This window comes from Megalopta genalis, unplaced genomic scaffold, assembly GCF_051020955.1.
Source record: "Megalopta genalis isolate 19385.01 unplaced genomic scaffold, iyMegGena1_principal scaffold0779, whole genome shotgun sequence".
Classification (NCBI taxonomy): domain Eukaryota; kingdom Metazoa; phylum Arthropoda; class Insecta; order Hymenoptera; family Halictidae; genus Megalopta; species Megalopta genalis.
This window is the reverse complement of record NW_027476848.1, coordinates 105651-118988: the sequence shown is the minus strand read 5'-3', so window position 1 is coordinate 118988 and position 13338 is coordinate 105651. Positions and strand designations below refer to the sequence as shown.

At 36.6% G+C, this 13338-nt stretch overlaps 1 protein-coding gene and 1 long non-coding RNA gene across 2 annotated transcripts; one reads left to right on the top strand and one right to left on the bottom strand.

Annotated features, from left to right (window-relative positions):
• Window positions 1-2759: 2759 nt before the first annotated feature.
• LOC143263577 (uncharacterized) lies at window positions 2760-10676 on the bottom strand. Its single transcript, XM_076528441.1, has 2 exons — window positions 10395-10676; window positions 2760-5458 (listed from the first exon to the last, which is right to left on the bottom strand). The coding sequence occupies exons 1-2, from the start codon at window positions 10529-10531 to the stop codon at window positions 2959-2961; spliced, it is 2637 nt and encodes an 878-aa protein (XP_076384556.1). The 5' UTR covers window positions 10532-10676; the 3' UTR covers window positions 2760-2958.
• Window positions 10535-11927, top strand: LOC143263578 (uncharacterized). Its single transcript, XR_013036980.1, has 3 exons — window positions 10535-11067; window positions 11543-11768; window positions 11850-11927. It is a non-coding gene; the product is annotated as an uncharacterized LOC143263578 (long non-coding RNA).
• Window positions 11928-13338: the final 1411 nt, after the last annotated feature.

The window sequence follows — 13338 nt, the reverse complement described above, 5'->3', positions numbered from 1 at the left end:
CCTCCCCCCCCCTCTCCCTCCTCTTCCTCCTCTTCCTCTTCTTCTTTCCTTGCCCCTCTTCTGGGGGCCATAAATGGTTCATTTGAATAATTTTTTCAGCTCTCTCTGCAACGTATAAGTATATATTATTATTATTATTTGTTATTATATATATTACTATATTATATTATATAATATAGGATATTGTTTTACAAGATGTCACACCAAAACTAATTACAGAGTGTAATATTTATCAAAGTTTATTGTTTTCAACGTATAAATAAGTAAACTAGTGAAATATTATTATTTTTATACATTTATTTGTTAATAAATATTTGTAAACTACTTCTAAAATATTTGCATAATTTGTCCGAAATCGTCTCGAGTTGCTGGTTTGCGCAAGCGAAAAAGGCCTCGAGTGCAAAGGGTTAATATTACTTTCTTCTTCTACAACACACGCACACACATTTTAAAATCATTACATTTATTCTTAAATAAATACTATAACTTATAATCAGGTAATTCCTTTTTTCAAATATAATATCGACCGTGGGCCCTTGTTCGTCTTTCGGCCGTCCGAGGAAATAACACCCGATACCATTTTCTTCGAAGCGCAGGGTACCACCAAATGAAATAAACAAGATATGCCGAGACGTAAACTGTGTCCGCCTCGCTGTCACCCTGCGGTATCGAGTGTCATTTCCTCGGACGGCCGAACGACGAACGACAAGGGCCCACGGTCGAGGCCTCGATTTTTTGGCAGTGAAACGTCGACTGCCGAACGAACACGTCGAATAAACGATTATCCGCGAACGTGTCGTACAAACGATTATCTGCAAACGCGTCTCAGTCATCTTTCGTAATATCCACAAATGTTTCGGATTATCAGTGATTAATTAAGTGATCAGTGTTTGGTGACAGTGCAGTGAAAGATCAGCTGTACGTTGTACAAGGTCAGTGCCCTTCGACATCGTGAATTTCAGCCAGCAAATGTATCCTCAACTAAATGGGTGAGTTTCTTACTGATAATATTTTTCATATCTCTCTAATAAACAAATGCTTTACGTCCCTTAACGCGATTATTTATTATTAAATCAGCTTTGCAAATCATTCGTTGAATTCTGTTCGTACATGGAATTATTCAAATTAAAAAGATAATTAAAAGATAATTAAAAACACTAACTTTATTTTAATTAACCCTGATACAAAAAGTATAAAAATCACTTTTACTTATATTAATATTACTTTCTTCTTCTACAACACACGCAAATAAATACTATAACTTATAATCAGGTAATCAGGTTTCAACTATATTAAATTAAGAGAGAAATCAATAATATTTATAATTCGTACAAATAATAAAATTTTACTTATTCCATTTATAACGAAAGTGACGGGCAACAGCCCCCAAAAATTACTTAATACCAAATCAGTCTTTAAAAATTTAAAAATTCTTAAAATTAACGAATAACAGTAGTTTAACCGTTGGTGCTGGCACTAAATTTACCATTATTTAATTTAAATTTTTTATTCAAACTTACATTTAATAAAAATTAACGATATATTTGGCGCTCCCTCCTCTCCCTCCTCTTCCTCCTCTTCCTCCTCTTCCTCCTCTTCCTCCCCTTCCTCCTCTTCCTCCTCTTCCTCCTCTTCCTCTTCTTTTTTCATTGCCCCTCTTCTGGGGGCCATAAACAGTTCTTTTAAAAAGTTTTTTCAGCTCTCTCTGCAACGTATAAGTATATATTATTATTATTATTTGTTATTATACATATATTACTATATTAAATTATATATAAAAGTATTTTTCATTTACTTACATTAGCAGCCACTAGGTTCGCCAGGTTAGGCCTAGCTGTCCCCCGAGCCAGCTGGCCTAACATATTTCGCCACTGCGACTGTAACATAACAGCAGAATTAGAAGTATATATATTATGAATACACATTTCATCGTACATATATATTGCATATACCTACAGTTTTCCCGGCGTTGAATGCCAGAGCGACTTCTCTCCTTCCGGTCAAATGGAAGGTGGTTTCCGCCTACCGAGCCAATTTAGCAAGAACTGTCTTCATACTTGCCTGTAACATAGACGTGGAATTAGAAGTACATACATTATGAATAAGCATTTCATCGTACATACATATTGCAAATACATACAGTTTTCCCGGCGTTGAATGCCAGAGCGACTTCTTTCCTTCTGGCCAGAACATTGTCGGTCGTTCCCTCAACCGCAGTGGCGCTGTCAATGGTAGCATCGCAAGCACACCTCACTGCCGATCCGCGTGAACATCATCTGCAACATGCAAGGAAAAATTCGCACACGAAGTGTGCAACCCGACATTGCGTGGGTACGCTCGAGCGAATCTAATGACTCGCGAGCTCAGATCTGTTTTAAATTTCCTTCGCTGAAATAATCAGCGAAGGCGCACACGAAGTGTGCAACCCGACATTGCGTGGGTACGCTCGAGCGAATCTAATGACTCGCGAGCTCAGATCTGTTTTAAATTTCCTTCGCTGAAATAATCAGCGAAGGCGCACACGAAGTGTGCAACCCGACATTGCGTGGGTACGCTCGAGCGAATCTAATGACTCGCGAGCTCAGATCTGTTTTAAATTTCCTTCGCTGAAATAATCAGCGAAGGCGCACACGAAGTGTGCAACCCGACATTGCGTGGGTACGCTCGAGCGAATCTAATGACTCGCGAGCTCAGATCTGTTTTAAATTTCCTTCGCTGAAATAATCAGCGAAGGCGCACACTAAGTGTGCAACCCGACATTGCGTGGGTACGCTCGAGCGAATCTAATGACTCGCGAGCTCAGATCTGTTTTAAATTTCCTTCGCTGAAATAATCAGCGAAGGCGCACACTAAGTGTGCAACCCGACATTGCGTGGGTACGCTCGAGCGAATCTAATGACTCGCGAGCTCAGATCTGTTTTAAATTTCCTTCGCTGAAATAATCAGCGAAGGCGCACACTAAGTGTGCAACCCGACATTGTGTGGGTTCGCTTCAGGTTTTTTAATTAGTTTTGTGCTAATCACAATTGGTTTTTTGTACTCCGTTTCTGTGGCCTCTCGGATACTCATGTTCCTAATGTAGCGGCTGTCCAATATTTCGGGCAACATACAATGGACGTAGAATCGCGACAATTTCGATTTCATTTCGTTCTGCCAAAATGTGTCGTCTTTGGTTACTTTTATAGTTTTCATACCCTTTGGTGTCCACAAACAAAACAGACAATATTGTCGACCTGTTATGTGCAGTTGTCCCTGCACTTGGTAAAAATAGTGATGGGTTCTGCGTAATGCAGTACCTGCATCATCTTCAAATATTCTTCGTAGTGGTTGAATATTTTTTATCGCTTCTTCTGGCGAGAATTTTTCTGCCGTCTTCGGGCATTTAATTTCCACGATACCGTCGTCGTCAATTATGCCGTCCGGAGTTGCCCCCAAAAATGGTATCTCTGCATCAATGAAGAGACCGCATTTGCGGATTTCCACGTCTTCCTCCTTCGCAAGTTGTTCGCGGGCAATATTCTCACACTGCCGACCATATTCAATGGCAGGCAGCTGCAATATGTTTGGATACAGCAGTGACTTTACCAAATTTCCACACTTGGTTGTTTTCCTTCGCCGACACACTTTGCCAAAGTTCGACGCTGTAAGTAATTTGGATCGGTATGTATGCCACTCGTGGCTTTTATTTTGTTCTACCGTATCCCTCTCTATTTTCTTTCGATTCGTTTGCCAGTCCTGCAGCATCTCCATGTGCCTTTCTTTTTCAAAGCTAAATAGATGTTGCTCCATATCCGGTTTCTCTGCGCTAACTCCATAATCCGGGTCCATTGCTGAACAAAACGGGTTTCTCACCTTCTTCGGAGACTTTCTTTTCCTTTCGTTTCCTTTTTCATTAATGCCTTTCCTTCTTTCTTCTAATTGTTCTATCAATTTCGGCGGCTTCACACCCTTGCCCTCTATTACCTTTGATATTAGTTTTTGCGTGTTGTGCTGTACAACAGCAGCTGCACATCTCGCAGAATATGACCCTCTCTGGCCCCAATTTAACCTTTTCCCACCAGTATATTTTGCAATGATTGCATTGAGGTTCTCAACTGAATTGTTTGTAGTATTATGTAACAAACTTTCAGCATGAGCCATCAATGGACGGAAGATCTCATGCATCCGGTTATATGTGCCGATTTTCTTGAGATGCGGTACCAAGTTGTCTTCTCCCGTGTTTTCTGGGCGGTCGCAGAAATATCCTAGTCTTCGACACTCCTTGTGCTCTCCGAAAACGTGGCTGGGAATATTTAGTAGATCCGTTTGCAAATTTTTTATTCTTTGGTGGGTCGGAAGATTTTCCTTCGATCTGTAAACTGCAGCCTTCACAACATCCGTGCGCAGTCTACGAATGTTATTTTCCACGGCTTTTCGATAAATGCCAGGTGGAGTCTTCTTTACAACATCTTTCAGTTTGTTGCAAAAATTGCGCAATAAATGGTTCGTGCACTCAATCTTTTTCACACGAACCATCTCTGCCTTGTATGGATCACAATCCAAAATCCTTTTATATACGCTGCTGTCGCCATCGGCAATCAATATATTATATATCAGACCTCTTTTTTCTATGCTGGTCTGGAAACCCTCAGCAATTGCAGCACTCTCCATTCTCGTGGATGTCTCATTTCGTCCCCAGTTCTTGAAGCATCTATGTTCTCTGGGGCTTTCCTTCCTCTTCGAAGCGTTGTGGCAAATCAAACACACTTTATTTTTCACACCTGCAAATAACACTTTTTTTGTGTGGTATCCCGCTATTGCACCAATACCGGACAAGGAGTCATGCCTTCCAGTATGGTACGATCTTTTCATCCAGCTGCCGTCAGCCACGACGGGGATGAAAGGGATACCGGAAACTGAAACGTCGCCTCTTCGGACGGCTAATTGTTTCTCCTCTTCTGCCGCTGCTAGCATTTCTGCTTCAGCAAGACTCACCAAATCTTCAACAATGTCGTCATGACGTCTTCGATATTCCGTCCTTGACATGCATGGAATGTTCATTGTTGCAAACATTTCTTCCATCTTTGCGTAACCACCTCCAGAAGTGATTGCAGCGAGGGTCGTAGTATAATTCAAGTCCATTGTTTTGTTGTCTGCCGTTTGACTGTGCACTTCCGCTTCATATTGGCACATCTTGCACTTCAGAGTTATCGTTGCTAACAATCCCGAGCGCTTCATCCCGATCACTTGCAAATGTTGCGTGGTACATTCGAACGTTGCCGAGTGGTACCCTATCAGTAGTACCTGCTCCACCACGAACCGGAAGTCCGTTATGGTTAATCCTTCATCGATGATTGGCTGTGCACATGATTGCTCTTGCGTTCCTGGCTCGATGATGAAATGGGGCATTTCTTGACTTACCTCCGCTGCTTCGATCTTCTCGGTGCGCATCTTCCTTGCCGCTGCAGCTTGTTGAGTTCTATAAATGCAAAATATACAAACAAAAATAAAGGTTTTCAAATGAGTACTATACCGTTCGATCTAAATAGATTGATATTATTAATTAAATAATGTGAGCCAGTCACTGTGCCGTTGCAACCATTTCGAATCATAACCTGGAGTAAGCCGTTCAATCTTTCCATTTTAATTGAACACTTGCAAATGATAACGATGACAATACAAGTAGCAACGATTTGTTGCATAGCAATTGAATCATATTGAACTGTTAATTATATGAATTAATTTGCTTTGTTGGAGTGAGAACATATATATATATATTATTTTAATTGCGGCTAAAAAATTGGCTACAAAATATTTTTCATACATACAATTTATGAATTCATCTAAAAATTTAGATAGTTTTCATACGAGTGACAAGTAGAGATTAATTTTTAATATTACATGAAAGTTTGAATAAGAAATTTAAATTAAATAATGGTAAAAATTCAGTGCGCCAGCACCAACGGTTCGACTGCTGTTGTTCGTTAATTTTAAGAATTTTTAGGGGCTGCAGTTATCTCGATGGTAAATTTTAATAATTATCTGGGTTGAATAAATTTATGCGAACCGTACAAATCGCACGTCGCTTTCATTATAAATGGACTAAGTCGTAACGGTGTAAAAGTATGGGACAATGTTTTCATTAAAATTTTAGTTTAACAATAAGTGTTTCATTTACATTGAAAGGATTCTGAATGAGGAAAATTATATTATTTGCACAAATTATAAATATTATTGATTTCTTAATTTAATACATTTGAAAAAGGGAATTACATGATTATAAGTTATAGTATTTATTTACGAATAAATTTAATGATTTTAAAATGTGTGTGCGTGTGTTGTAGAAGAAGAAAGTAATATTAGTATAAGTAAAAGTGATTTTTTCGTACTTTTTGTATCAGGGTTAATTAAAATAAAGTTAGTGTTTTTAATTATCTCGAAAGTAAAAGAGTTAATTTAATATTTCTGTTATGTATCATAATAGTTATTAATAATGAATTGATGAGTTTATGTTGGAAGAAAATCCTAACTTTGGCATTGTTAGTTGTTACATTTTGTATTGGAATCTTTGTTTTTTCTTTTCTTTTTACGGACATTATTCTTTCATACTTTTAAATATATTTATTCATTTATCCTACATCAAATTGAATTGGTTAGTTTAGGGTATTCAATAATAATTGAAATAAATAATGGTTCATTGTCGTATAAAGTATTAAAGTCGTGTAAAGAATTAAGTTTAGATTTATGGTGATTGAAGATTTAAATTTTTATTAATATTAATCAGTAAAATTAAATGATTTGTATTTCATAACAATTTTATTACTTTGTTGTAATATAATTTAACTTAACTGTATAAATTTATTTTAATACTAATTTAAAATTGGACTTTTGAAATTAGAATATTTAAATTTTCAGTAGTTTTAAGCAATAAAATTGAATATTTTGTATTATGACAATTAGACCGCATTTCCACGGTGGACAGTCGCATGAATTGGGGAAAACCGTAATTCGTTTTTTATGGCCATAAATCCGGTCGACGGGCTAACGATGCATACTGTCAATGTCGTACTAAGAGAAAGAAACAGTTGTGCGTTTGTCGTAAATTATGTTGAGTGCGAGCGGCGATTGTGTCGCGCCTTCGACTGACGATATACACACGACCAGGCACTCGAGGCCCCAATAGTGTTTGGTTTCCTGGATCGCAGACAAAATATATATATATATTGCCGGGTAAGTGGCCGAGGACTGTCGCGTGGTTTTCCACAGATCAGTTTGTTTTTCCTTTAGAGAATCGCGGGCCTCGGGGCATTCGTTGAATTATTAGGGGCTGCAGTAATCTGGTATGCCCCGAGGCCCGCGATTCTCTAAAGGAAAAACAAACTGATCTGTGGAAAACCACGCGACAGTCCTCGGCCACTTACCCGGCAATATATATATATTTTGTCTGCGATCCAGGAAACCAAACACTATTGGGGCCTCGAGTGCATGGTCGTGTGTATATCGTCAGTCGAAGGCGCGACACAATCGCCGCTCGCACTCAACATAATTTACGACAAACGCACAACTGTTTCTTTCTCTTAGTACGACATTGACAGTATGCATCGTTAGCCCGTCGACCGGATTTATGGCCATAAAAAACGAATTACGGTTTTCCCCAATTCATGCGACTGTCCACCGTGGGTCCTATCGGCAGACCAGACCACCCGCGGGCCACGTGAAAATCTTGGAAATGCGGTCTAATTATCATAATACAAAATATTTAATTTTATTGATTAAAACTACTGAAAATTTAAATATTCTAATTTTAAATGTCCAATTTTAAATTAGTATTACATTAAATTTATCCAGTCAAGTTAAATTATATTACAACAAAGTAATAAAATTGTTATGAAATACAAATAATTTAATTTTACTGATTAATAGTAATAAAAATTTAAATCTTCACGTTTCACATTGTATACGTGACGCTGGGACCCCCAAACAGTCAGGGCACGATGTATATCTAATGGTACCGGTGATGATGTATCGCGGTATCTACTATATACAGTTTACATCACCGTCGTTGCCCGCTGACGGAACCGGCGAAAATGTAAACCGATATCGTAGTATCTTAGTACTAAATAAACTATAGATGAATTTTTGTCCGAGGCTAAAATTTCAACACTAACCAATTCAATTTGATGTAGGATAAATGAATAAATATATTTAAAAGTATGAAAGAATAATGTCCGTAAAAAAGAAAAGAAAAAACAAAGATTCCAATACAAAATGTAACAACTAACAATGCCAAAGTTAGGATTTTCTTCCAACATAAACTCATCAATTCATTATTAATAACTATTATGATACATAACAGAAATATTAAATTAACTCTTTTACTTTCGAGATAATTAAAAACACTAACTTTATTTTAATTAACCCTGATACAAAAAGTACGAAAAAATCACTTTTACTTATACTAATATTACTTTCTTCTTCTACAACACACGCACACACATTTTAAAATCATTAAATTTATTCGTAAATAAATACTATAACTTATAATCATGTAATTCCCTTTTTCAAATGTATTAAATTAAGAAATCAATAATATTTATAATTTGTGCAAATAATATAATTTTCCTCATTCAGAATCCTTTCAATGTAAATGAAACACTTATTGTTAAACTAAAATTTTAATGAAAACATTGTCCCATACTTTTACACCGTTACGACTTAGTCCATTTATAATGAAAGCGACGTGCGATTTGTACGGTTCGCATAAATTTATTCAACCCAGATAATTATTAAAATTTACCATCGAGATAACTGCAGCCCCTAAAAATTCTTAAAATTAACGAACAACAGCAGTCGAACCGTTGGTGCTGGCGCACTGAATTTTTACCATTATTTAATTTAAATTTCTTATTCAAACTTTCATGTAATATTAAAAATTAATCTCTACTTGTCACTCGTATGAAAACTATCTAAATTTTTAGATGAATTCATAAATTGTATGTATGAAAAATATTTTGTAGCCAATTTTTTAGCCGCAATTAGAATAACATATATATATATTCTCACTCCAACAAAGCAAATTGATTCATATAATTAACAGTTCAATATAATTCAATCAAATAAACCTAAATAAAATAAATTATATTATTACAATCATAGTACTAATTAACTATAACCCAATTATTTATTTCTAAGAAAATTACCCCGTAACTGTATATTAGAAATCAAATTCAATTATTCAATTAGATAATTTCATATCTCTCGAACCGAGAAATCAAAATAAAAATTATATTCAACTCTATTATAAATTAATCCCACATATAAGTCTAAGTTCTAATATATAATATTATATTTTTTAAATAATAGATACGTACAATAAATTTTGATTGAGCTTAGATTTGTGCTACATCATTACTGAACTCCAATGGCGCATTGATATTATTTGACTTCGTGATAGTCAGAGATAACCACAGCTTGCAACCGGGTTGAAATTTTGCGCAGCTAGGTTTTTGTTGACCGGTGGGCCGTATTGCTATGCAACAAATCGTTGCTACTTGTATTGTCATCGTTATCATTTGCAAGTGTTCAATTAAAATGGAAAGATTGAACGGCTTACTCCAGGTTATGATTCGAAATGGTTGCAACGGCACAGTGACTCTCTCTGGCTCGCATTATTTAATTAATAATATCAATTTATTTAGATCGAACGGTATAGTACTCATTGAAAAACCTGTAAGGACAATTTTGACCATCTTGAGTCGGCTACGCTCTTTGCAGAAGATTGAAGAGAAAACGTTTGTTGCAAACAAATGCAGAATACGTATTGAAATAATATCTGCAGTGGGCCCTCACCGTGGGAGGGAATGAATTGTCGGACGCGGAAATTGTAACCTTCCCATCTGTGTGCCGTACGCGGCCGGGTCTCAAGGACCGCTCGTAAAAGCAACGAGTTCCAGATCCTCGGCCTTCTAATTTCTTTCTTTAGGGACACACGAAGGCAATCAGCTTTCTTTACGACAATAATCCTAAAATTTCCTTTCGACCCCATCTGTTCGTCAAACAATACGAACATACGTCCATACAACCGGGAAAGCATTTGTACGTGACGAAGATCCCAAGAAAAAGGAAGGGATATCTCGATGTCAGTGCTTTCGATGATACAGAAATTTACGTGAAATATAAATAACGTATAAATGACACTAATCAGCTACTTCGACCCGTCGATTTTGTTTTACAACTTCATTCGAATGATTGAATATGGACTACAGCATATGTCAATATCATAAAAATCCGAGAAATGAAAGTACAAAAGCGAGAAAGCGAAAAAATGTATTTCCAGCAGAAATGAGAACTTACCATTTAAAATATATCGAAACATATTACCGAAATCATAGTAACGAAACAAAATGCTCACTTACCTCTCCTTCATAATTTTTCTTTTGCTGTATCTTGGTCTGGTCAAGGTCAGGTGTTTCGATGCACCTCCCTTCATACATCTGAACAATTGGGAAGAAACCACATCCTCCCAATTCATTGAATTCACAACCTTTGGCATCGTTTCGCTACACTTTTGAAATTGTTAAATTTATCTGTTTCTATTGTTTACAATGAAATGTAGTAGAATAATGCCGAATAGAGTAGAATATAAAAGTAGAATCAAAAAGAATAGAATTAAATAGAATAAAATAGAATGAAATAGAATGAAATAGAATGTAATAGAATGAAATAGCATGAAATAGAATGAAATAGAAAAAATCTAAAATTATAAGAAATAGAAATCGCACGCTTTGCACTCCTAGACCGTATCACTTGGAGAACAAATTACGATCGAACGCGACATAAAAACGCAGGTTATGCTTGCGATGCTACCATTGGACATTGCCATTGGCACACAACCAATGATATTATTTGAACAATTGGCAGACAACCAATGATATTATTTGAACAATTGACAGACGACCAATGATATTACTTGAACCCTTGGCAGACAACCAATGATATTATTTGAACAATTGGCAGACAAGCAATGATATTATTTCAAAGGGTCGCAGTTTCATTCAACGTTCAAGTCTTGCAGACGTAGGATTACATGTAAGTACATACAATTTCTGTTACATAACCATGGTAACGAAGCCTCTCGCATTCCTAAGTAATTGTAGCGAAGCAAATGAATCATTCCAAGAATGTAAAAAATCTTATATAATAAACAGATATATAAACTATGTATATATAATATTATTTAAGAATACTAAATGCAAATTAGAAATGTGCGTAAACGTTTGTAGAAATTTGTTCTAGTAATTGTAGCAATTTATTTTAACACACATTTCTAATTTGCATTTAGTATTCTTAAATAATACTATATATACATAGTTTATATATCTGTTTACTATATAAGATTTTTTACATTCTTGGAATGATTCATTTGCTTCGCTACAATTACTTAGTAATGCGAGAGGCTTCGTTACCATGGTTACGTAACAGAAATATTTGCGGCTGGTTGCTTGTTGCCACGAGATATCTCGTGAGCCGTCCGCAATGTGTTCATATTATTTTTTTTTTTTAGAACTATGGAAAAACAAATCACGATTGAGATGAAGAAAATAAACATTTCGAATAACACGGCCACAGCAGCGGAGACAACCTCCGCCACTGATCCAGCAACCGCAGCAGCGGAGACAAGCTCCGCGCCGACACCAGCAACCGCGGCAGCGGGGAACGCCGCAGAGTCGCTTGACGTAATTCTAGCGCGGCAGCGAGAAATCGCTGCCGCGTACGAGTCCGGGAGAGCTGTAAGTATATGCAATATATGTGTACAAAACAGAATGTATATTTATAATATATATACTTCTATTTCTGCTGTTGTGTTACAGTCGCAGTGGCGAAATATATTAGGCCAGCTGGCACGGGGGACAGCTAGGCCTAATCTGGCCAACCTAGTGGCTGCAAATGTAAGTAAATGAAAAATACTTTTATATATAATATAATATAGTAATATGTATAATAACAAATAATAATAATAATATATACTTATACGTTGCAGAGAGAGCTGAAAAAGTTATTAAAAAAAACTATGTATGGCCCCCAAAAGAGGGGCAAAAAAGGGGAAAGAGGAAGAGGAGGAAGAGGAGGAAGAGGAGGAAGAGGAGGAAGAGGAGGAAGAGGAGGAAGGGGAGGAAGGGGAGGAAGAGGAGGGAGAGGAGGGAGTGCAAAATATATAGTAAATTTCTATTAATTTTTGTTTTATTTATTTTTTTATTGATTTTGTTTTAGTAATATAATAAAGTAATATAAGTAAAAGTGATTTTTGTACTTTTTCTATCAGGGTTAATTAAAATAAAGTTAGTGTTTTTAATTATCTTTTAATTATCTTTTTAATTTGAATAATTCCATGTACGAACAGAATTCAACGAATGATTTGCAAAGCTGATTTAATAATAAATAATCGCGTTAAGGGATGTAAAGCATTTGTTTATTAGAGAGATTCGTCGTAGTCTTCGCAAAGTACCCATGCTGAACTGCTTGCACCTTCCGCAGCTTCATTTTCAATTTCTCTTTCAGCATCACTTTCAACTTCACTGTCGCTCTCTATAATTCTAATTTTTCGCCCTCTCACACCTCTTACTGTATCACTATCTTCACTGGATTCGTTCGTTTCACGGCGTAATCCGTCGGAAATCAGCGTAATTTTTTCATCCAAAGCGGCAAAATCGAATTCGTCCGAACTTGAGCTGATTTGTTCTTCCTCCATATTTTTAGGGCTCAAACACTTTTTAGCTACTATTTTTACTGGCAAGACTGTTTCAAGCGAATGCAACGCTGAGACTAACTAAACTGAGCTAAGATTTGGCTACAATGCCAGCCAAGCCTAGTCCACGAAAGTATTTCCGAGAAAAATATCTTATCGCTCATCGTAAATAAGCAGATCGAGTTACAAACGACCATAGCGGCGTAGCAGCATCGCTCGAGTTGACACTTGCCGCAAGAGCGTCCCGCAATTTGAGACTTCAAATCAGCCGGGTGCCGCAGCAGCGCTACCCGAGGTGACACTTCAAATCGGCCGGGCGCCGTATCGGCGCCGCTCGAGCGCAAAGGATTAATTTTAATTCATTCTTATGAATAAAACATAATTTTTATCATTCCTGTTATTTATTTTACTTCCGAATTGCTCCATCACCCTCACTTTTTTAAATAAACGAACTATATACATAAAAATCTTAACCTATACAATAATAAATGTCAAGAAGCATAAATAGAAATAATACCAATCAATATTAAAATTCCTACATCACCAACCCGATTACTTAAAATTGTTAGAGTCCCATAATGTTACGGCCAAGTGGCCAGGATTTATGGCAGGGG

Bases quoted from the DNA above. Each gene is read 5' to 3' on its own strand.
- LOC143263577 (XM_076528441.1), bottom strand. From the start codon at position 10,531: ATGCCAAAGGTTGTGAATTCAATGAATTGGGAGGATGTGGTTTCTTCC. The intron at 5,459-10,394 runs GTAAGTGAGCAT...TTGCATTTATAG, and splicing joins AGAAAAATTATGAAGGAGAG to AACTCAACAAGCTGCAGCGG.